This window comes from Papilio polytes, unplaced genomic scaffold (genome assembly GCF_000836215.1).
Source record: "Papilio polytes unplaced genomic scaffold, Ppol_1.0 DF824024.1, whole genome shotgun sequence".
NCBI lineage: Eukaryota > Metazoa > Arthropoda > Insecta > Lepidoptera > Papilionidae > Papilio > Papilio polytes.
In genome coordinates this window covers 493,436-517,208 of record NW_013525180.1, presented here as the reverse complement: position 1 = coordinate 517,208, position 23,773 = coordinate 493,436, and the positions used below count along the sequence as shown (strand labels likewise).

The 23,773-nt window shown below is 38.0% G+C and overlaps 3 protein-coding genes across 6 annotated transcripts in view; 2 read left to right on the top strand and 1 right to left on the bottom strand.

Annotated features, from left to right (window-relative positions):
* The first annotated feature begins 651 nt into the window (after positions 1-651).
* LOC106101093 (C-1-tetrahydrofolate synthase, cytoplasmic) lies at positions 652-12,712 on the top strand. 2 transcript variants are annotated; one of them, XM_013280202.1, is made up of 15 exons: positions 652-767; positions 3,172-3,370; positions 4,823-4,959; positions 5,035-5,269; positions 5,371-5,482; positions 5,927-6,152; positions 6,547-6,720; positions 7,472-7,637; positions 7,987-8,290; positions 8,558-8,775; positions 9,049-9,259; positions 9,779-9,927; positions 10,995-11,098; positions 11,201-11,486; positions 11,818-12,712. In XM_013280202.1, the coding sequence occupies exons 1-15, from the start codon at positions 730-732 to the stop codon at positions 12,058-12,060; spliced, it is 2,802 nt and encodes a 933-aa protein (XP_013135656.1). In that variant the 5' UTR covers positions 652-729; the 3' UTR covers positions 12,061-12,712. The 2 variants fall into 2 exon arrangements, with proteins under 2 accessions (XP_013135656.1, XP_013135657.1); XM_013280203.1 differs by lacking the exon at positions 652-767 and adding an exon at positions 2,694-2,804.
* A 1,380-nt stretch (positions 12,713-14,092) lies between these two features.
* LOC106101052 (G-protein coupled receptor Mth2-like) lies at positions 14,093-18,388 on the top strand. The gene is made up of 8 exons (XM_013280146.1): positions 14,093-14,638; positions 14,816-15,007; positions 15,542-15,660; positions 15,929-16,007; positions 16,707-16,867; positions 17,462-17,600; positions 17,695-17,784; positions 17,966-18,388. Exons 1-8 carry the CDS (start codon positions 14,346-14,348, stop codon positions 18,183-18,185), a joined length of 1,293 nt encoding a protein of 430 aa, XP_013135600.1. The 5' UTR covers positions 14,093-14,345; the 3' UTR covers positions 18,186-18,388.
* A 1,169-nt stretch (positions 18,389-19,557) lies between these two features.
* LOC106101048 (intron-binding protein aquarius) overlaps positions 19,558-23,773 on the bottom strand; it is a 52,565-nt gene continuing 48,349 nt past the window's right edge. For all 3 annotated transcript variants that reach the window (XM_013280138.1, XM_013280139.1, XM_013280140.1), the window contains 5 exons: positions 22,788-22,959; positions 21,623-21,793; positions 20,820-21,017; positions 20,135-20,317; positions 19,558-19,864 (listed from right to left, as the gene is read on the bottom strand). In XM_013280138.1, the coding sequence (XP_013135592.1) occupies positions 19,673-19,864; positions 20,135-20,317; positions 20,820-21,017; positions 21,623-21,793; positions 22,788-22,959 (916 nt within the window). In that variant the 3' untranslated portion in view covers positions 19,558-19,672. The remainder of the gene's footprint in view (positions 19,865-20,134; positions 20,318-20,819; positions 21,018-21,622; positions 21,794-22,787; positions 22,960-23,773) is intronic.

The following is a 23,773-nucleotide window of genomic DNA, read 5'->3' as shown; positions in this document are numbered from 1 at the left end:
GACCACGCAGCGCACTCCTCCAGAGTGTGCTGCGCGGTATCCTCACCAGCGCCGCACCCATGGCACGACGAAACACCCGTGTCCGGTCAGCACCTGTGTCAGTCGGAAGGTCAGCGCTCCATGGCGCCTTCCACACCAGTCCAGGAGCTATGGGCGTATGGCCTGTATCGTGCGGACGCCATATTCGGCGTCCGATAGGCCAGCAGCCCACAGCTCCATCGTCGTCCTCTTCATCTCCGCCCGGACGCGGGCGATCTCCTCAGGGGCGCCTTTCAGTTCCCTAAGCGGACTAGCTTTTACCCGCGAAATCCGCGTGGAATTATAAAATAACAGTAAGTCTTCTTGTTCTTTCTCTGTATTTAATAAATGTATTTACAATTTTTATACAACTATTGTAGACAGACGGAAAAAAAATCGCAAGATATTTGTCTGTTATTAACATACACACGACATCTACAAAAACATCATTTACGCTGGTATATAGAATATTCTATTAGCACCTATTCTAATCGAAAACATGAAGGAAACCGTATTATCTCTATTTTTTCGAAGCAAATGAAAGAGATAACATGTTTTTGTACCGGTATCATGAATAAGTACTGTCGAATAGATTTACCTGCTTGACCACTTTGTATGACAAGACACGGGTTCTCTTTAGTATGCAACTGTGCCTTCAACGTGACGCCGGCCGGTCTGTGAATATTTGAGTAAACAATTCTCTGTGTGATAATGTGGAGTTCAGGAGAGAATATTGATAATGTTTATAGGTAAGTTATTTTTTTAACTTATTTACCGTACGTAAGTCAGTCATAGTTATAAAGTTTATTCTCTATCGTTATAATTTATGCTTATCATTTTTTAAATCATATAAAAAATAAATATCCACTTTAATATTCAAAATGGAACGAAAAGTTTTCAAGTTTTCATGGACACTGTAACGTTATTTGATAACTACCTTTCGCCCGCGACAATATTTGCGTAGAATTAAAAACTAAAGTAACTAATCTTAATCACTGATACAATGCTGTAATAGTAGCTATTAATGTAAAATAAAAAAAATAATAGTATAATGTCCTTCCAGACTATCCTTCCCTTAGTGTATATTTAGCGAGAGAATTATATTCATGGGACTTCTTAATTTTTAAGGTCTGATATATACATACATATTTTGTAACTGGTCTTATAGTAAAAGAAATGAATTAACTCAACGGTTATTTTCAAGAAACTGGGTAATAACTTCACAAAAATAATAATCTTGCTGTCATTGTTTAGTTCTTAGAAATTGAAAATACTCGATACTATTATTTTACGCTTTTATGTTACTGTTTCTGTGTCTATCCGCACTGTTTGTCATTTTTAATAAATTAATGAATCGATAACTTTACGAATACTTTCCAGTACATCAATATAACAAACAAAACACGCAAATGACCCTTACTCTTCCCGAACAAAGTTTATCTCTACAATTTAGGTTTGAAACACTTTAAGTTATACGTAAGAGATCCCGGGATATTGTCCAGTTTTTGATGTTAGATAATTTAAAAAGTTATAAAAATGTTTAGTGTTTTTCGTCGTTATTGTTCAAATATTGCTGAAAACTTTTGTACGAAATGCATAAGGTAATTTTTTTAATACGTTTATCACGTCAAAAATATATGGTGAAATATAAAGTGCGAGGTAAGAGACAAACATGAATACATGCAATAGCTAATTCAGTAATGTACTAATATTATCTAGTATCTCTTCTTTATATCAATTACCTACACGCGATTGTTTGTGTATTTAATCTATACTGATCATGACTGCCTACTTTTTAGGGCGCGCGCACAACTGTGACTAAACTGTCGCACAACTGTTTACCTCGCTTTGATTCCTTTTAGCTTATATGGCGGTGCGCAGATTACTTAATTTTTAGTTCTGCAACTAAACAGTTGAATGGATTGCAAATCAATCGCACAACTGTGCTATAATTTAGTCAATGGTGTGCGCTCTGATTGTACTATGATAGACCACGGAAGGCTCGGAAAAAATTGCTTCAGCATCCGGTTATAACCAGAATTCATGTACTACGTCTAGGACCGTAAAGTTTTGATAACAGTTTAACGTAAAATTACAAGTATACTGGTTTTTACTGCTTTTTTATCAGAGTTCGCTAAGTTTAACAAAAAAGGTCATATTTAGTTGTCCCTAATTTTCGCAAGCGGATAATTAAAATTGATTAACGACACAACAGTATGGGGATGGTTAAGGAGCAAATAAGACTGGTAGTTTTGTTAAGACACAAAGTAGAGCTATCGATAGGTTACAAATAACTACATGAGGGGTATCTTTAATATTGGTTATAAGTGGAACAGGCATTTGTTAGTATTAGGCTCCAATAATTTCATGCAGACATTAAAAAGTCGCATAAAATATTATGGACATTTAAACTATGAGGTATTAAAACTATTTTTTTGTGGAAACTATAACAGCGTTTTCGAAATTCTCTTATAAAGGATCTAATATAGATTTTGAGAAGATACAAGTAGCTTTTACTTGTAACTTATTTTTGCTAGTTTTAAAGAGTTTAAAGTATTTGCGATTGACAAATAATATAAATCGATTATATTGTCTATAAATATATTGCTTACTTTACGAGGTATTGTATCATCTGGCTGAGGTTATCTCAGTTCGAGGTGATGCTCCCTAGCTCTTTATAAATGTATTCAGTTTAATCTTGAAGTTCTTGCAAAGTGAGCTAGGAGAATATTTCATTACGCTTGTAGGATGGTGGCAAAAGTGATTTCGGGAACCGAAATAGCTCGGTATGCTTTTAACAACTTTATTTTACATTCATTTGTTTTTATAAAGTTGTTTTTGTTTATTAAAAAAAATTGTGTAATTGAATGACATTTTCGTAATGTTAGTTTTCGGCGGGTTGTCTTTTTCCTCCTTTTTGAAGTCGGTTCAAAACTACCCACACAATTATTTTTACTCTGTCATTTTAGAGAGAGTAACGTGATTTTTATATGAATTGAAAATTGCAATATATTAGAGGAAAATAACGTTATAGAAAAACGAATTTTAAACGAGTAAAGAAAACAATATACCTGAGTAATTATCGATAAAGTAATTGTAGTTGAATACAAAGTTTCTTTGGTTTCGGGTATAACTGATCAATTTTTAATTCAGGGCGATCGAAGATGACCTACGTCAACAAGTGTCGGAGCTCCGAGCCAAGTCTTCGGGTGCGCAGCCGCGGCTGGCCATCGTGCAGGTCGGCGGCCGTGAAGACTCCAACGTATACATTCGAATGAAACTGAGAGCTGCTGAGAATATTGGCATCTTAACTGACTATATCCGACTGCCGAGAGACTACACGCAAACTGATGTAAGAAGTCGATATTTAATTAGTTTTACTTTTTATTTTACACTAGCTGTTGCTCGCGACTTCGCCCACGTAGAATTAGAAAGAATATTTAAAAAATATAGCCTATGTTACTCACTGATAACGTGGCTTTTTAATGGTGTAAGAATTTTTGAAATAGGCCCATCAGTTTTTGAGTTATTTCAATACATACAAAAATACAAAACTTTCCTCTTTATAACATTAGTATAGATAACAACTAGCTGTTGCTCGCGACTTCGCCTTCGTGAAAATAAATAATAATATAAATATAGACTATGTAACTCACTGATAACGTAGCTTTTTAATGGTAAAAGAATTTTTGAAATCGGTCCAGTAGTTTTTGAGTTATTTCGATATATACAACAATACAAATCTTTCCTCTATCATATCAGCATAGAAAGACTTTTCTAATACCACCACCACTGGTAGATATAAATTGCTATCCATGGTCTTAAAACTATGATGCTTACTGCGTTTTCAAGTTTTGAAGTATACCAACAAATCTCATAAATATTTTGTCCATAATACATATGTATTTCGAATACATTTTCGCATCTGTTAAGCAAATATCGTGTAAACACTCAAGTACTTCAGACTTCGAGATAAATGGTTTTATTATAACGCAAAAACGTACATACGTCTGTTTTGTTCCATAATTATATATCAAGCCTACTACAGTTCAGGGTCAGACGCGATTATAACTCGAATTTGATAACAGCAAATAACAGAATATTGTTTTCTCAATTATCAACATACCTACATATCTTTTGTACTGACAATTGCTTTATAACTTGTAATTTATACTTTTGTGCTTCTCTACAAGGCTATTTAATATCGATCCAAATTATTCTACATAAACTATCTACTTTTTCTCGATGACTTTATTTTTTAATAAACAATTTCTCGTCTTATCACTCCTCCAGTTACAGTATAATAACATTCGTTTTATTCAGTTATCCTCGCTCTTTGAACTGCGACTGCAATCTGATATGATGCAACTATTATTTAACAACTTGTTTACTGGTTTGTATTGAGTAGAAAATATTGTAATCAAATATGTTTAGTAAATAATGCATCAAGCAAATCATCAAAATTTTACCTATTTCTATATTTGACAAGACTTTTATGCTCTCGAATTTGTAAGACTCGACTGAGAACCTTTCTGTAACGAGTATTTCTTAATTTTTACGTTTGAAATATATCCTCATGTAGGTTAGTAAGGGACCTTAATAGAGGCAATGGTTTCCGAACCTACATGACTGTCTTTTTTAGGTTTCGCTCACGACTGCGTGAAATTAAAAAAAGTACTTAGCTTATGTGTTCTTCCAGTCTATTTTCTAAATTTATTCCAAATTTAATCGAAATCTATCTATCTAAAATTTAGAATTTATATTATTTTACCTTTAAATAAGTTATCTTTTGTTATATTTAAAGTTGCTGACGAAGATAACAGCCCTGAACGAGTCCCCACTGGTGCACGGAATTATCGTTCAGATGCCGCTGGACTCTAAACACCAAATCGACGCACATCTCATCACTGACGCTGTCTCCTCGCACAAAGATGTCGACGGGTAATGTGATGATTTATCACCTTCAAGTATCCCAAACTACGACTTTATTGAATTCCTTTCTTCCTTCCCCTCCAGTTTGAACACCGAGAACGAGGGTCGTGTAGCGATCGGCGACTTCTCTGGCTTCCTGCCGTGTACTCCAGCGGGCTGTATTGAGTTGATCAAGCGCACTGGCATTAGTATAGCTGGCAAGCGCGCGGTGGTTCTGGGCCGCAGCCGTATAGTCGGCACGCCAGTCGCCGAACTCCTCAAATGGGAAAATGCGACTGTTACCGTCTGCCACTCCAAGACTAACGACTTGAGCGAGATCGTAAGTCTATAATCACCAAGGAAACAGTATAGATTATTCATTGTTATTTTTTAAACCTGTGTTTTCTAAATACGATCATCACATACTTTTATTCGTTGTAGACAAAGACCGCTGATATCTTAGTGGTAGCTATCGGCAGGCCTGAGATGGTTCGTGGGTCTTGGATAAAACCTGGAGCGGTTGTAATTGATTGCGGAATTAATCCTATACCAGGTAATGTTACTATATCACATTCTCCACCTCACCGTGAGGCGCCGCTGCGGAAACAGTCATCTCTCTTATTCAAGCGTGTAAAAAAGAGACAACTATATCTTCTTGTGTGTTTCCGCAGTGGAAACTCACGACACATGGCTGTTTATAAACATTATCCAACGTTTTCTACACACTTTGCTTCTCATAACACTTCAATAAACGTATCGTACTTTGGTGCACGTCGATTATGCCCTTCTGTGAATTCACCTTCTTTATTTTAATATTTGTTTTAAGTTATGATGTATGTAAAATTAATGGATTTTTAAGGATGTGCTTTATTAATTAAGGAGCTGAAGTCAGTGATAGTAAATTAATAGACACCATTTCAAATATCTTTAAAAATCATTGTGTAAAAATATGTTTTCGTGTGACTTCTGCGTAGATGACGGTAAAGTTGTGTTGTAGACGCGTCAAAGAGGAACGGCCAGCGTATAGTCGGCGACGTGGCGTACGCGGAGGCGGTGCAGGTGGCGGGGCACGTGACGCCGGTGCCGGGCGGCGTGGGCCCGCTCACCGTCGCCATGCTGATGCGCAACACCGTGCTGGCCGCGCGCCGCCAGCTGCAGCGCCTGCTGCTGCCCGCCTGGCCGCTGCAGGTGTTGCGCCTCAACCCGCAGACACCGCCGCCCAGGTTGGTTCATCATCTTTCTCCTTATCCTACTTCCGTAGTGTCCGCACAACAGGTTTTTGTCCCACACACCTATCTCAGTCATCACTCCCTTTTTTATCATGTCATTTTCACGCAATACATCCATCTCTTTCTAAGTCTACCTCTACGTTCTCCTTGTAACATGCGATTCATACTCCTCATGACATGGATAAGAATATAGTTCGTGCCAGTAAGCTAGTAGTCGGGTTATTGGAGAATAGGACTTGTAAAGTCACAAGAGTTGACTATCAACGGTTCCTAAAATGGATTTTTTAGTAGGTAAAACCGCTAACCGTTATGATATCATAGTATTTTTCTTGTAGTTATAGGGTCTTTACATATGTACTTAAAGATGAAACCTGTATTTGTTTGTCAGTGACATAGTGATAGCGCGGTCTCAGAAGCCGAAGCACATCGCGCGGCTGGCGGAGGAGATAGGCCTGTTCCCCAGTGAGGTGTCGCAGTACGGCAGCACCAAGGCCAAGATCTCCCTTTCCGTGCTCGACCGCCTGCGCGACCAGCGCGGCGGCAAGTACATCGTTGTCGCAGGGTGTGTAGCAGGATTCCTTACACATTTATACTAATGTTATAAAGAGGAAAGATTTGTATTTTTGTATATATCATATGTGTGTATTGAAATAACTCAAAAACTACTGGGTCGATTTTAGGCTATATTTATTATTTTATTTCCCCGGACGAAGTTGCGACGAACAGCTTGTATAGTAGTTTGGTATTACTCGTCTTCAAGCGAGTTTTTTAAAAATGTGCAGTCGCGAAAGAAACTCACTATTCAAAAGTATTAATAGTTAATCTTTTGATTAGTAATGTAAAACATACATCTTGTTAATAGTTTGAACAGAAATAGAAAACTATAAACGTACACTCAGGTTATTAATGTTATACCGTGTAATTAATTAAGCGTTCCACATTATATAGTAGTCTCTTAGTGGCCCAATGTGACATCCGTAATGGCAAATGCGTTGCCTTCGCTTGACGGAGGAAGATACGGACATAAAGAGGATATTTCCTCATGCGTGTTCTACACCGTCAAATCCACTTTCTCTTCCCATTCTTTCTTAATATACAAGTATGTGAAGGGAAAGGGATTAAAATTAAACGCCATCAAACTCAACAAACGAATTGCTTTTATTTCACGCCTGTATGTGTGGTCGTGGAATTACACCAGGCGAGCCCTATCTTGCGAAAATGTTAAAGCGGGCTCTACCACTGTAGACACCAAATAATAAGCATTTAACGCTATACATGGTGTGGTATGGTAATCGTATGTTTCCGCGGTGCAGTATAACGCCGACGCCGCTGGGCGAGGGCAAGAGCACGACGCTGCTGGGCCTGGTGCAGGCGCTGTGCGCGCACCGCGGCCGCAACGCCTTCGCCTGCATGCGACAGCCCAGCCAGGGTCCCACCTTCGGGGTCAAGGGAGGAGCTGCCGGCGGAGGATACTCACAGGTAATAACTGACGAATAAGTCCACTATTAACATTAACTTGTGAAGCCTTTTTATCGACAACTAAGAGCGGGCGCACACCTTTGACCATATAACCGCACAACTAAAAATCGAATAGTGTGCGCACCACCGTAAAATCTCATAGGAATCAAAGAGAGACTAAACAGATGTGCGATAGTTTAAAGGTCCGCGCGCTCAAACTCTCTATGTCTTTATTTCCACGATATTCAAAGGTCAATGCTAATATTAGAAATTAACTCAATTCAAGTCACCTTATGAATATCGAATAACAAGATCTAAATAAGTAAAATGTATTAGATCGATAGAGAACTTTAACTAGTGATATTTCCAGGTTATCCCCATGGAGGACTTTAACCTCCATCTAACTGGGGACATCCACGCGGTCACCGCGGCCACCAACTTGCTGGCAGCGCAAATGGATGCTAGAATATTCCACGAGCTGACGCAGAAGGACGGGCCGCTGTACGACCGGCTGGTGCCGAAGGTGAAGGGCGTCAGGAAGTTCTCCGCCGTGCAGCTGCGGCGGCTGAAGAGGCTGGGTATAGACAAGACAGACCCCGACTCACTCACAAACGAGGAAAGGACCCAATTCGCCAGACTTAATATTGATACAAACAAGATTATGTGGAGAAGAGGTAAATCACACTTCATACTAATATTATAAATGCGAATATTTGGATGGATGGATGTTTGTTAGAGTTTTTAGCCTAAACTACTGAACGGATCTCGATGAAATTTGGCAAAGACGTAGAACTTAGTCTGGAAGAACACACAGAGGAAATTATGGCTTCCTAGAAAAATATTTAATTGTGTACACATGTTATTATTTATACCGCGACAATGTTACTTTACATTCAAATTTAATAATAAAACTGATGTCATTTTAATTATCTGTATTTTAGTTGTGGACTTGAACGATAGATACCTACGAAAAATAACTATCGGTCAATCGCCGACGGAGAAGGGCTTTACTCGGGAGACTGCGTTCGATATTTCCGTTGCGTCAGAGATAATGGCCATCCTGGCGCTCGGCAAGGACGTGGAAGACATCAAGCAGCGCCTGGCTTCCATGGTGGTCGCACTCGACACCAGCGGGCAACCCGTCACTGCTGATGACCTGGTTAGTGTTCACACCGTTTTATTCCATTACATTTACACTAATATTATAAATGCGAAAGTTTAGATGCCATACGTCATATTTTAGGCACGTGGATAATTATAAAAACACCGTGTAAAAATTATAAAATAAACGCACCCTGGAATTGACGTAATAATCGCACATAAAAATATCCGATGGCATGACTAAGAAAGCATTAAACACTAGTAAAAAATTTTACACACTTTGATGCATAAATGTTTGTCACCCCTGGTATACAACGTGTGGGTATTTCAGGGTATGACTGGCGCGCTGCTGGTGCTGCTGCGGGATGCGCTGGAGCCGACGCTGATGCAGACGCTGGAGGGCACGCCGGTGCTGGTGCACACGGGGCCCTTCGCCAACATCGCGCACGGCTGCTCCTCCATCCTGGCCGACAGGATCGCCATACAGCTCGCCGGGGAGCGCGGCTTCGTCGCCACTGAGGCCGGCTTCGGCTCCGACATCGGTACACCGCCACACCCTGTATTACACACTAGCTGTGCCCATGCGGCTTCATCTGCATGAAATTATAAAAAAAATATATTTTTTTGTTAAAATTTCTGGAATTCTCTAGTGCAAGTATCAACATTAAAATGCACAAAGGACACCGAATATTTTTGACATTGGGTAACGATTACCGATATCATGGCAATCTTGTTTCTTCCCTGTTATTGACTTGTATTTTTGTCCCTTTCCCGAGTGACGGTTTTTCCAATTTTTATACCCCTTTATTATATTTGTATAGATTAGTATAGAAGTATAGATAGATATAGATTGCTTCAAAGTGTAAATCTTACTAAGTTTTTCACGTACAGAAACAATTAAACCTAGCAATTTGTCTTCGGTCAATGATCTTTGCTAGTTCTAGGCATTTACCAAAAATATGGTGTTTGAAATACGAGTACATTTTATATTAACTTCTTTTTATTATAATTATACATTTATGATAGTGATCAAACTTTTATAGCATAGTTACATTGTATAGGAATGGAGAAGTTCTTCGACATAAAGTGTCGCGCGAGCGGGGACACGCCGCACTGCGTGGTGCTGGTGGCGACGGTGCGCGCTCTCAAGATGCACGGCGGCGGCCCGCCCGTCGCGCCCGGCCTGCCGCTGCACCACGACTACGTGCAGGTAACACGCACACACACACTGGAATACTGCGTGGTTCCGGCTCGAAGGACCAACATGTACGGTGCTTCCGCATATACCAATCAAATGAAGACTCAGAGAACATTTTATCTTTTCATGTTATGAGAACACTCTCGAATTGATTTATTATTTTTTTCCCTGACCCCTTGATGGATGTATAATCCTGAAAATTCAGATTTTATGTATGTTTGCATTTGATTTTGTGTCCATTGATCGCGAAAACGTCTTAATTGATTTCAATGCAGTTTTTTCTAATCTCTTCTAATTAGTTTCACTTAATATTTATTGTATTTTTCATTATGATCGATATACAAATAAAAAAAGTTATGTCATTTGATTTTTTAATGTAAGTTAACCTTAATTAATATTACCTGTATAGCCCAGTATGACCATCTTTTTGGGAGTAGCGGCGCCTACTCATTTTTGATACAATTGTAACGGAAATGTAAACTCATAAAAGTTACTGGAATTGTGAATGGATTGAACTTTGATGTATGACAGAAATAAGTGAAACACTAACTAATTGGGACTTATCTTGGATAACTTGGCAGTTGCGGTTTTCCTAGTCACACTTTTTGAGTTTGTGAATCGAACATGAGCAAACCCGGACTTTGCTTTACAATAAGATAAGGTCTAATTATAGATTACATGAACTTTAATTAAATAAAAATAATACGTTTGATATTAAGTATTATAGATTAAGTCATTATCAATACCAGCTCACTATATGTCCCCACTGAGGGGCTCCGAGCCTATCCTATATATGGGGGTGGTGACTGGGCACAAGCAACCACTCTGGCCCACTACGGGTTGGTTGACATCACAATTATCTTTGAATTTCTTCGCCGATATGTGCAGCTTGCATCAAGATGTTTTCCTTCACCTTAAGAACGTCGAGTAAATCATATACATATGAAAATTCGAAAAATCGAAAATCACATTGGTATATAGCGGGATTCAAACCCTAGACCTGTAGGTTACAAGTCAAGTGTCCAAACTCCTGTGCCACCGACTAGATAAGATAGACTAAGCATTTGATGTTTATACAGGAGAACGTAGAACTGCTAAAGAAGGGCCTGTGCAACCTGGGCAAGCACATCAGCAACGGCAACGCGTTCTCGGTGCCAGTCGTCGTCGCCATCAATCGTCACGGGTGAGATGATTAGCATTTTATTAACGTAATACTTAATAGATTAAAGTTTTACATCGTGATGCATTTACAAATGGATATTGGATGGATGTTTTACATTCCCAGTAACGACACCGAAGTGGAGTTGAAGTTGGTGAAGGAGTTTGCGGAGGCGAGCGGCGCCTTCCGCGCGGTGGTGTGCGAGCACTGGGCGCGCGGCGGCGCGGGCGCGCTGGCGCTCGCGGACGCCGTCATCGAAGCCTGCGCCGCCCCTTCGCACTTCTCCTATCTCTACCCGCTCTCCCTCACCATACAGGAGAAAGTGCTTACCATCGCCAAGCAGATGTACGGCGCCGGACAAGTAGAGTACACTGACGAAGTACTGGAGAAGATAAAAGTCTTCACTGCTATGGTTAGTAAAAATTAAAACTAAGTAATTACCTTTTTATAACAGCATCTCTAAACATTACGCTTCAAAAATATACTGTGATTGCTGACGACCAACATGACTACATAAGTCGTATGTTTTTACATTTTATTATAATTGTATAGATTGCTGTTGCTCGCGACTTCGTCAGCGTGAAAGTAAAAAAATAGCTTATGTTGCTTACCGTAGCGTTTAATGGTGCAAATTTTTGAAAACTACCTATTTTTGAATTATTTCAATACATACAAAACTACAAAAAACACAAAACTTTCCTGTTTATAATATTAGTGTGGATTAATATTTGAAATGTGTCCAGGGGTACGACAAGCTGCCGGTCTGCATGGCGAAGACGTCCAACTCGCTGACAGGCGACCCGGCGGTGAAAGGCGCGCCCACTGGCTTCACGTTGCGCGTCACCGACATGTTCGTGTCGGCGGGCGCCGGCTTCGTGGTGCCCGTGTGCGGCGAGATCAGCAAGATGCCCGGCCTGCCCACGCGGCCCAGCATCTACGACATTGACCTCAACACGCGCACCATGGAAATAGAGGGCCTCTTCTAACAGGCTCCTGAACCCTTCATTCGACGGAGTTTTTGGTGACAAAAAATATTAAGGGTCTGTCCCAAAATTCAATTTTAAAATATTTGATGCAAATATCGGACTTTGGTACTCTGTCTGAAAGTGACGTCACTTTTAAGCTATCTGAGCCTCTATCAGCCAATGATGGGACAGGCCCTAATTGTTCCCAACATTTTAAAATCAAAATCTCACGTATTTTTCTCTACACCAATTTAAAACATTTTTTTAATTAGTTGTTCGTCACTAGACACCATTGAATTAAGGGTTAACCTTCAGTTTTAGAATAGTTAAAGTGTCCAGTTAACATTTTATCTGCCACTTTCAATTTATATATTCGCTTTTGCTTTCTTTTATATTATTCAAATGACAATTGACAATGACAATTTTAATCAGACCCCTCACAACCGTACTGTTGGTTTGTCAGCCGATACGAAGCGGTTCAAATTCTTTCAAAGTTCTAGTTTATAATGATATTAAAAAAGACGGCTTGAGGAAACAACTAAATTACAAGTTATTACTGATGGGAAAAGTATTCCCATTGGGCGGTATTCCCGACATTAATTAAAATCAATAGAATTGTCTTTAATCGTATTCTTATATACACTTATATTTAATAAATTTTTATGGGACCAAACAATGTTTTTTTTATAACTATTATTTTTTAAAACTGGTATTGAGACTTTTTATGAATCACAGAGGATTAAAAAATCTTCTTGATAAAAAAACTATAATCAATTTTCATACCGTTTCAACAATACTATGTTTTGTAAGCGACTTCGTATGATCGGAAATAAAAACTTGTGCCTATTTATTTTTTTACAACCTTTATACCAAATTCCATTCAGATCTATGAAATTATTTTATAAATATCAAACACCTTGTGACCTTAAATATTGTAATAAATAAAACATCTCAAATAATACTCAAAAGTGGCTAAAATATTAGTTAATATATTTCCATGAACAGATGCGAGGGCAAATCATGTTAGCTCATCTTTATTTCTAGTTGTTAAGGTTTAAAATTGCGTTTTAATGTGACACAATGGTTGTTATACAAAAATATTTCAGAGGCCATTTAGATAAGAATCAATGGCGTAGTTTTTTTTGCATAACGAATACGATATGACCAAACGATATGTCGAGACAAAATATGCGAATGAAATAAAACAATACTTCAAAAGAAACTAGAAATCATGTAAATGTATTTACAATCTATCTTGGGTTGGCTTCGGGCCCCTCAGTGGGGACGTATGTACTGGCGATGATGTAAATTTAAATATATTGAGGATGTAGTATTGATTTGAAGATTTTCATAGAGAAATTTCACTTTATAGATTTTATTAATATCGTCATACTTCTATATTATTGCTTTGATCGTTAATTTTAAAACATTACATTTCTACAGAGAAACATTAAGTAGAAATATATGTTAAGCTTTGTTTATAATCATCAACTTGCCCTTATTCCTTATGGAGGGTCGACAGTATGTGCTGCTCTTCCATACATCTCTATCAGCCGTCATATCTGAATCCACTCCTTTCTTAAGCATATCTACTTTCACACAATCCATCCATACTTTATTAGGTCTTCCTCTCCCTTTGTAGCCATCCACATTCATTTTTAACACTTTCTGGTTTATGTCCCCATCGTCTCGTCGCATAACTGTCTATACATGTTAAGTTTCCTTTATAATAGCAACATAAATAACATACACGTCACATCGAAATTTATCAATCTAGATATATCTATACTAATATTATAAAGAGACAACATTTTTATTTTTGGATTTTTGTATGTTTTTACGCAAAAACTACTGGGCCGATTCTATAAATTCTTTCACCATTAGAAAAGTAATTTATCTGTGAATAACATAGGCTATATTTTGTTTCATTTTTTTAATTCACGCGGGCGACGTCGCAAGTAAGAGTATAATGGAACAGTAAAGTAAAGGTTATCCGTGGCGCACACTTGGCTAGTATAGTCGGATGTTTGCTCCGGCCACACATGGATTGTATATTACCGTGAGTTACCATTCACACTGTGCCAGTACATTGTCAGTCCAGTTTTCGAGCGCTACTGGCAAATGTGCGAACCGCGCTCAGCTATGACGCGCTAACTGAGGAACATATAAAACTTGTTTCAACCGAAACATTTTCAGTTGATTTGAAACGAAGTCGTGAGATGAACGCTCGCGTTTTATGTCCACGCTCGTATTTTATTACGATTTTTTTCGTATAGTTTTAAAGTACACTCCGTAGATATTTCAAAATGTATTATTTACTGGGATCTGTGTTTATTTTAATGTTTAGTTGTGTTACTTGTGTGAAAGTTGAAGACACGTTGTGTTGTATTCCCGGACTGTATCTATATCAAGATGAAAGCGGTGCTTTCAGCTGCTGGGATTCTGAAATCAAAAATGATACGTACATTGAATACGAGCTAGTTTGCACAAGCGATATAGAATTTGTATCGGAGGATGATAAGACGTCATTTTCTGTCAGAGATGACGGCTATTTACTTGTAAATGTACCAAATGATCAAATCGAGATTAAACCTAAAACGTAAGTTTTTTCTGTATTTAAGTTCCATAATGACTAAAGCAAGGGTCAGGAACTTTTTTTTTCACATACTCTTAAAAAATTACTGGTTTCGGTAGAATTTTTGGTCATCAAAAATCATTAGGGACACAGTTCGTTGGATATCTTAATTTTGTAAGCAATAAATTACATTTTTTTTAGTTTCTGCCTGTCCAACTACACGAAGGATACAAACGAGTCCTCGTTAGCGGCGGCGGTTGTCTCCGTGCTGGCGTGCAGGCCGGTGCCGGATGAGCCGCTCGTCAGCCACAAGGTGTTGGCATATTGCTTGCTGGTGTCAGTCGTCTTCTTATTTCTTACTGCCCTCGTGTATACCGCATTACCGGAGATTAGGTAACGAACCATTTACATTGCCTAAACATACAAAATTTGCCTCTCATTTAAAGTAGAGATAACCGATAGATATGTTTTTATACAAAAATTTAAATATGGTAACTCACGATTACATTTTGATGAATTACATCATAAAAATTGGTGCAAAACTGTATAGTTAGCCATCTCTACTTACGTACAATAATTTGTAAACATTAATCAGTTACTATTGATAAGAGAACAGCTTTTTATTTATTTATTTTAATTAATTACTGACTGCAATGAATTTTGATAAGGATGCCAAAGTTGTTTACATCCACGACTCATGAGAGTAATGTAATTTATATACATAAATTACGCTCTGTACGCGCTCAAGTGGATAGAATATGTTGCAATTAAGTATATAACCGTGGGTTTTTATTGCACGTACAGCATACAAATATTGTCATCAACGTTGTTACTATCCATGAAAAAATTAATATAGTTAACTAGTTTTTTGCACTGACGTCTCGTAAAAGTTTTTTTTTTTTTGTTAATCGATTGATTTTTTCTCAGGGATTTGAACGGGAAGAGTTACATTAACTTCTGCATATCTCTTGCGCTGGGTTTACTTTTCTTGGCAATCGAAAAACTTTTAACTTCTTACGTTGATATGGATCTCTGCGCTACAAGAGGTATTTGTTATGTTATCTACATATCTTATCTTAATTCTTATTAATATTATAATTGCGAAATTTTATTTGGATGGATAGTATGTTAGATTTTGTAGCCTAAGCGACTGAATGGATTTGGATTCAATTCGACATAGATGTAGAGCATAGCCTAGAAGAATACATAGGCTTTTTTTTAATTCCACGCTGACGATGTCGCGGGCAAGAGCTGATAATATAATAAACGAAATATGGTTGATGGTAAAATTATTTATGTGATGTTTTTTTTAAGGTTTTTTGATGTACTTCTTCACCATGGCTAGTTTTTTCTGGAGCAATGCCATCTCCATTCAGATGCTACGTTTTACGAGGTAATTATATTGTCGAGATCTAATTTTAACTATTTTCAAGCAAATGATTAATTATTTATCGGGTTAATAATCGGAAAATGTTGTACGTTAAATATTGAGGTTTTTGATTGAGTTTTCTACATATAGATATATTGGTTGAATAAAATATATCGTGAAATGTTAATACAGCGTCACATTGGTAATTACAGTATTGTAAATAGAAATATGTTTTTTATCGCAATTGATTTAGATAACAAATGATGAAAATCTATGTAAAGATGTTGAATACGTGCTAATTTCAGTGAAAAAAATGCGTAGGAGGAAAATCTAGAGGAAAACTGAGAGAAATTTTGTTTTGAAAAGCGTATGATTATCTTGAGAGATATGATAACCTGGTTTAAGGCTATGTGCGCTAACACTATGCAAACAAAGTCATTAAAAATTAATCGGCAATGACACGCGTTTGCGAATAAAAGTCAAGCAGCGATACAAATTTTCAATATTGGACTTAGCTTATTTAGGAGTCATTTAGACTTGAAGTCTGCGTTATACTAATAGTATGAAACGCGAAATTGGTTTCTATCTGGTCGGGGAGTATCGGTCCAAAAGACATTTTGGTAGCAGCTATTATGAACTCTACAGCTGTTAACCTAAAATTCAAAATGAAATATCAAGACATACGTTATTTGATAGATGTAATCCGTTTTTATGTTATTTCAGACGTCCAATAACAGTAGATTACGGATGGAAGGAGTTTGCCTGGTACGCTTTATACGCGTGGGGATCGAGCTCTGTGCTAACCATAGCCATGGCCATTGTCAACTTTGTGCCGGGTAATCACCAGAAACCTGGTATTGGACTGAGATTCTGCTGGTTTTTTAGTAAGTACTTTTAGATAATATTATAATTGGTAATAATGTAATATAAATAATAATAATAATAATAATAAATATTACTTCGATACTTAGTTTACTGATTCCCGCCAGAAATGTCGCTTCTCCTTAATACTTCTGAATAACATTGACAGATGTCATAGGGATGGGACGTGTATGCCGATGATCTAGTGTTGCGGCGCTTTTCCGGCGTGGTACCGATTTTTTTAACAATTACTTACTAATTATATTAGTATGTTTAATCTAGGAGGTAGGCACAATGCAGATGGAAGAAATCTAGCGTGTAATTTCAAAACGCCATCAAATTTAAATTTGTTTGAATAATAATACAGTCTATAAAAATAACAAGTTCTATTTTCCCATCCAGTTATGTGTCTGTTTATTGTGCAGACGTTATGCCTCATTGAGAACAGATCAATACCGTGAATTTTAATAGGGGGGAATGACCTCATCTTGCAAAAATCGCTAGATGAAAACTATTTAAATATAAATATACGTAGAGTTTGAACTTCAAGATTCAGATTTAAATTCATATTGATAGCCTAGTTACCATTGTACCAAATTGTCTGTATTTTTATCCAGACAAGAAGCAGCAATGGTACTACATGTATAGCGTGATGGCGATCCTCATCTCCGCCAACATCTGCATCTTCGTGTACACCTCCGTAATACTCTGGCGGCACAAGTTCTCTTCCACGCACCTCAAGGCGTACAGATACAGGTCAGTACACAATCTACTTAACACCTTAAATGCCACCGATATACATTAAGTGCATTTTGCAAGAATGTGGTACTAATTTTTCGACTTGTTTCAGATTTGGCGTTATCGTAAAATCGTTTATTATAATGGGAATTCCTTGGATATTTGAGATGATAAGTTCACTGATAGAAGCAAACATTGTATGGTACGTATATTTACTTTTTATACTATAAGAAAAAGTTATTTCTTACAATATTTGATTTGGCAAGATAACAAGAAAAGTAATATATAATAGGGAGTGCGAAAAATATTTACACTTAGCAGTTCTTTTCAAAAATAGAATTGATGGTCTGTGATCAGGAGTTGCTTACATTTCGTTGTTGTAGGGTGATAATGGACTTAGTAAACGCGATGCAAGGTCCGCTTATCTTCCTTGTGCTGGTGGTGCTGCGGAAACGTGTGGTGAAGGCGCTGCTGCGGCGCGGCGTGTTCTGCTGCCTCGCGCCACACGTGGAGCGCTATCTCGCACTCGCAGACGACGAAGAGGATGTCATACAACACACCATGGATTTGACCATGGACGAGAAAAATGCCAACCTATCCTAACACGGAAAGAGCTGATGTCTCAAGATTTTTATAAAGTTACTGTTTACCAAACAAGAGCAGCATACTATTATTGTAACTCGCATTTTTAGCTATTTAACTTTTCTCGCTATCGATTCTAGTCCTTACCAATATTATAAATGCGAAAATTCGTATGGATGACAGATGGATGGATGTTTGTTAGAGTTTGTAGCCTAAACCGCTGAACGGATCTCAATGAAGGCACACATGTTGATTATAGTCTGCAAGAACATTTAGGTTACTTAATTTTTTTTAATCCGGACAGAGTTAAGGGCGATAGCAAGTCTTTAGTAATTTCCTGAACTGAAAAATTTATTTATTTATTTATTACTTTTTATTTATTTATTTGTTAACAGCCAATCAGCACATGTGCTGATCTTCCGTGGCCATTGAAAATAGATGGCACTAATACATTTTACGCACAATGATGTTTTTATAACATGTAAGTTACTTATATGATTGCATGATTGTGTACCCCTGTACCATTCTAGTAGGTACATAAAGTTCCCAGTGGCATTGACAGTATTAACTTTAAAAAGAATAACTAAATCAATTAATCGTTAGTAACAAGGATAAGTTTAGTTATAAAGAAATGTATTTAATATTTTTTACGTTATTATTGTCCTTTGAAAACTGTTTATTGTATTACTAGTGTATTTTTCTATAAACTTTTCTATAAAATGAAATTGTGTATTTTTTAATCCTATGATAGTTCTTTAAGCTTTTGAATTGTCTGTTAAGTGTTGAAAATCATGCGTTCGTATTCAACACTTTGTTGAAAAACATTTTGTCGTCCATCTGAGACTGTTTATAAAGAAAAAAAGATAACATTGCAAATACCTATGATTAAACTATCGCACGACCGTTTAGGCTCGCTTTGATTCCTATAAGCTTGTATGAAGATGCGCACACTACTCCATTTTTACTTGTGCAAACAGTTGAATTGGCTGCGAAACAATCGACAATCCCATAGTGACATAGTTTAGTCAAAGGTGTATTAATTCAATAGTCGATTTTGTCAGAAACTAGACAAAGAATTTAAAACAAGTTTCCGTCAAGTTTTCGATGATTATTTTAATATCAAGTTTGAACGACATTTAAAACAAATAACGTTTGCTAAGAGGTTTAAAATTCTAAACTAGTTTCGCCATCAAGCAATTCGCGTGTTATAGCAAAACAAAACATATACTTATCTCTGTCTTACAAAAGTAAATGACTGGGATGACAATTTTTTTTTTATACACACATTTGGCAGTAGGAACTGAAGGTTGAAAGTCCACATCAAAAATTAATTCTAATTAAAAATTAGTTATGAGTCAACCGTTACAGCTATAACGAAGAAATAAAAGACAAATTCATCATTAAAGAGTATATTACAATCAAGTGATCTTAAATCTAGAACAATATGGTTTAAATTCACTATAACTCCGATGTTGTTAGGGGGTTTAGTAAAATGGGGTAATGTCGCGTTAGTTGTCTGGCATATCTTCAATTTCATTGACAATGTCTGTGGGCGTAAAGGTGTTTGCGGGGGGTTCGGCGGGCGCGGTGGGTGCGGCGGACGCAGGGGGCGCGCCTGGTGCGGGGGGCGCGGCGGCGGGCGGGCCCGGCGAGCGCGGGCGGGCGGCGCTCTCGCTGCCCGGAGGGACCCAGTCGCCCTCCTGAATGATAAAACTATTTCTTGTCATCTGACTCCACGGGGGACAGAACAGGGTGACGGTTGGGAATAATTCGGGATACTGAAGTGTCAGCCGTGGGTTCGAATCCCGGTAGTCGACTATTGTCATGACAAATATTATAGCATTTCCCAACTGTGGAATGGTTACAAGAAATATTAGGAAAGTGACAAAAAATTTCTATTATTTTTTCATTTAAAAACTGTGTATTTGTGTATTTTGTAATGTAAAAAGTGTAGTTATCGAGGTACTGACCGCGTGTTGTTGGCCGGTGCGCAGACGCACGATGTCGAGGTACATGTCGTAGACGTAGCGCGCCATGTGCGGCATGTCGCGCACGCGCCGCACGCGCGCCTCCGCCACGGCCGCGCCCGCGCCGCGCTGCGCCGGGAACGTCTCGCCCGCCACCAGCTCCAGCTGCAGCGGCCGCTCCACCAGCTGCCGGGTAACCGAGCTTAGCACAAACCTTCTTCATATCTCTTCTTATAATTAAGAAAAAATAACCATACACTAGTAAAGATAGACCTAGAAAGAGATGGATTGATTGCGTGAAAGGTGACATGATCAAGTAGAGAGCGATGACTGATATGATGGATGATACAGAGAGAGATAGAGATAATGGATGCAGTCATCTGAAGGACCTGTTATTGAGGAAAACCTGTTATGGGAGGAGGGATGGGGGGTTAAAGATAAATAAAAATTGTGCTGAATTCTGTGCGGCGTTCGACAACATCAATCGTTGCACTTTGCTAAAAAACTAAAAATTTCCAACCGAAAAATATTACCGTTACAATGTTTCAATCTTGATTAACATCTTAAACATATTAACATAGTGGTAAATAAGCTAAAGAAACTGAATAATGTATTCTTTGATGGGTGTACCTCAAGGATCTAATATGGGATCAGTTTCATACGAGTGTAAAGTGTGTGAGTGTGGGACCTGGTTGAATGTGGGCTGCAGCTCGAAGCAGTTGCGGAAGAGGTCTGCGCGCGCGAAGATGTAGAGTCCGAGGCGCGCGCGCGAGGCGGCCACGACGAGACGGCGCAGGTCGCGCACGTGGCCCACCGCGCGCGTGCGCACCAGCGACACCAGCGCCACGTCGTTCTGCTGCCCTTGGTACTTGTCCACTGTCGTCACCTGCATGATGGGGAGAGTGTCAACACAAAGGAATGGACGAAGTAATTTGTAGAGGGTTAAGAAAGTACGTGCGGTTCCGAAACCGGTCAAACCGCATGACCCTCTTACGAATTGACCCGTACGACTTGAGGGTCGACGGGACCATGGGTGGTGGTGGACTGAATCGTGTCGTCACCTGCAGACACCCTCAGTGTTTAAACTTAACTTTAACTAAGTCTAAGTCTAAGAATTAGACAATTTTAAACCAATAAGGCTAATCGCGTTGTCGATCACGTATAAAAATAATAAAACTGGTGTTAGATTCTTATATTTGCGTTGCCGATAACGTAAAGTGTTAAAGCCGAGATTGTTCCATATAATATCGGAAACGACTGAACAATTCGTCCAGGTTTTCAAGGGAACGTATTTTTACACGCGGGAGCAAAAGACTATTTTTTTAAATTCTGCGGTGACAAAGTCACGGGTATTCACTAGTCATAATTGTGTTAAGTAAAAGTTTAGTGAAGATAATTTGATTACACTTGCGTCTTTGCTGAAATACATTGGAATCTGTTAACTGCTGCGTAAATGTATGAAATAAATATAAGAATGTGACTTAGAGGGACCTTGTGCGGCCTGCCGATGAGCGGGTTGGCGGCGCAGCGCTTGTCGACGACGTCTCGTATGAGGTGCTTCTGTCCGTTGTATGTGGTCAGTATGGAGATGCGCTCGGCCGGCCAGCCCACCAGCCGCATGTACATGAACACTGCCACTACGTACTCCGCCTCCGCTAAGTTCTAATGATAAAATACTTTATTGTTATAATTTACGATATTTAAAACACTACATAAAATTCCGCTCAGTTCTAAACACATTAAAATGTATAATTTACGATCCAAAATCTTAAGACAACACAACAAAACCTTCTTTTTCCTCTTTTTGTTTCTCTCATTTTTTTGTTATTTATTGTTCGTACATCGTTTAAAAGTATGTAAACTAAATAGCATTAGGGCGCCCTTGAACTAGCGCTATTTTTACTCGTAACTCTTTAGTATTAACAGAACTGAAATATTCGGAATTTGAAATTCTAATTCTAACATTAATTTAGCATAAAGTTACAAAAACAGTTTTTTACTTAGTTAAGATATTTAATATGTTGTACGAATTAAAATTTTATGATAAGATAACTGCCCTTATCTTGCTTTTTTTTAAGATTTTGGTCCCTGATCACTACATTTCAGGATGCGAGGAATAAACACTAGCGAAAATCGTTCAAATGAGTAATACTTATTCCAAAATTAATGATAATGCGTTTTGAATAATTGTTTCAGTCGAAAACTCACAGTTTTACTACGAAGATGTACAACATCTGAATCAACATTGAATTAATACTAATATACAAAGGCAGGTGTCATACTTGATGCTGGAGCGAATACTAAAACATCCGTATTACATCTATCAAACATTGAAACTCAAAACACACCAATTTACGATATTCCTCTAAAAAAATGGTACACGTTTCGCATGTGTCAACCATTTTGGTCTCTTAAAGTCGCCATTTACGGCCGGGACAGCTAAAACTGTACGCAAAGAAGTGCTGTTTCATTTAAAACAGTCTATTTCAAACAATACAAAGCTCTAATAGCCTAATGGTTTGGAGTACGGACTACCGATCTTGAGGTCGAGGGTTCGAATCCTGCTATTCGACTATCTTAGCATAGAATGGTTAAAGGGAATATTAGTAAATCAACAAAAATCTACTGATATTTTCATAAAAAGAAATAAAAAAACCTGATAGAAGTATGGGCTGGGTTCCGTCTCTCCGGCGCCGTTGAAGTCAGCAACATCGATGAGCTGGAAGTCGTGCCTGAGGCCGGCGTTGGCCGCGCGGTACTCCGGCAGCCGCAGCACGTGGCCCAGGTCGCCCAGCGCGCGGTACCGCCACCGGTACAGGTTGCAAATACTGCGCACAACAACATACAAAACAACGCTATACATGATTCAGATTTAGATGAAATTTGGCATTGATATAGAAGATAGTCTAGAAGAACAGGCTACTTACTTTTGTTTTATTTACAATTCCACGCAGACGAAATCGTGGGCGAAAACTAGTATAAATATGATTCTTTTGCATGCAATATGACTTATCAAAACTAATATATCTAACTATAAATTATAAGTAGTTATGTAAAAAAAAAAATATCTCCCAAATTAATTTTTCATTTACGACATAAACTCAATCTATTTAACCGCAAAAAAATTAAACACAACGAATTGGTTCTGATAAGGAAAACATAACAATAAATTGTGGTAATGAAACAGTTTATTATAAGAAATACAAATACTTCAATGAGTGCTGTTTATAGTACTCGTATAAGAAAAAATATCTTAGTTGTCTTCAAATACATCATTTTCGATCAAATAAAGTTTATTTATAAAGATTTATTGAGTATATTTCGAGCGATTTTTATTGTCACAATTTTTTTTGTGTTATAGCGAGTGTTGGACGCGATAAATTTAAACATCAAGGAATAAGTGCCTATTTCCACTGAGCGTATTGCGGATATTTCTACAGCGTCATTTCGTACAGCAATAGAGAGTCGTGCGACCACTCGCTAAGTGGAAATTGGATTAAATTTAAGTATTCTGAGCTCGCGTAACTTGGGAATTTTAAGGAAAATGTTATATTTCTAATTGCAGCCTCGTTTTTAAAAGATAACAATAACTAAAGCAATAGAAATAACGCCATAGCGAGTTCGTTTTAGTCATCAATTTAC

Bases quoted from the DNA above. Each gene is read 5' to 3' on its own strand.
- LOC106101093 (XM_013280202.1), top strand. From the start codon at position 730: ATGTGGAGTTCAGGAGAGAATATTGATAATGTTTATAG. The intron at 4,960-5,034 runs GTAATGTGATGA...CTTCCCCTCCAG, and splicing joins TCGCACAAAGATGTCGACGG to TTTGAACACCGAGAACGAGG. The intron at 6,721-7,471 runs GTGTGTAGCAGG...TCCGCGGTGCAG, and splicing joins AAGTACATCGTTGTCGCAGG to TATAACGCCGACGCCGCTGG.
- LOC106101052 (XM_013280146.1), top strand. From the start codon at position 14,346: ATGTATTATTTACTGGGATCTGTGTTTATTTTAATGTTTAGTTGTGTT. The intron at 15,661-15,928 runs GTATTTGTTATG...GTTTTTTTTAAG, and splicing joins GGATCTCTGCGCTACAAGAG to GTTTTTTGATGTACTTCTTC. The intron at 16,868-17,461 runs GTAAGTACTTTT...ATTTTTATCCAG, and splicing joins GAGATTCTGCTGGTTTTTTA to ACAAGAAGCAGCAATGGTAC.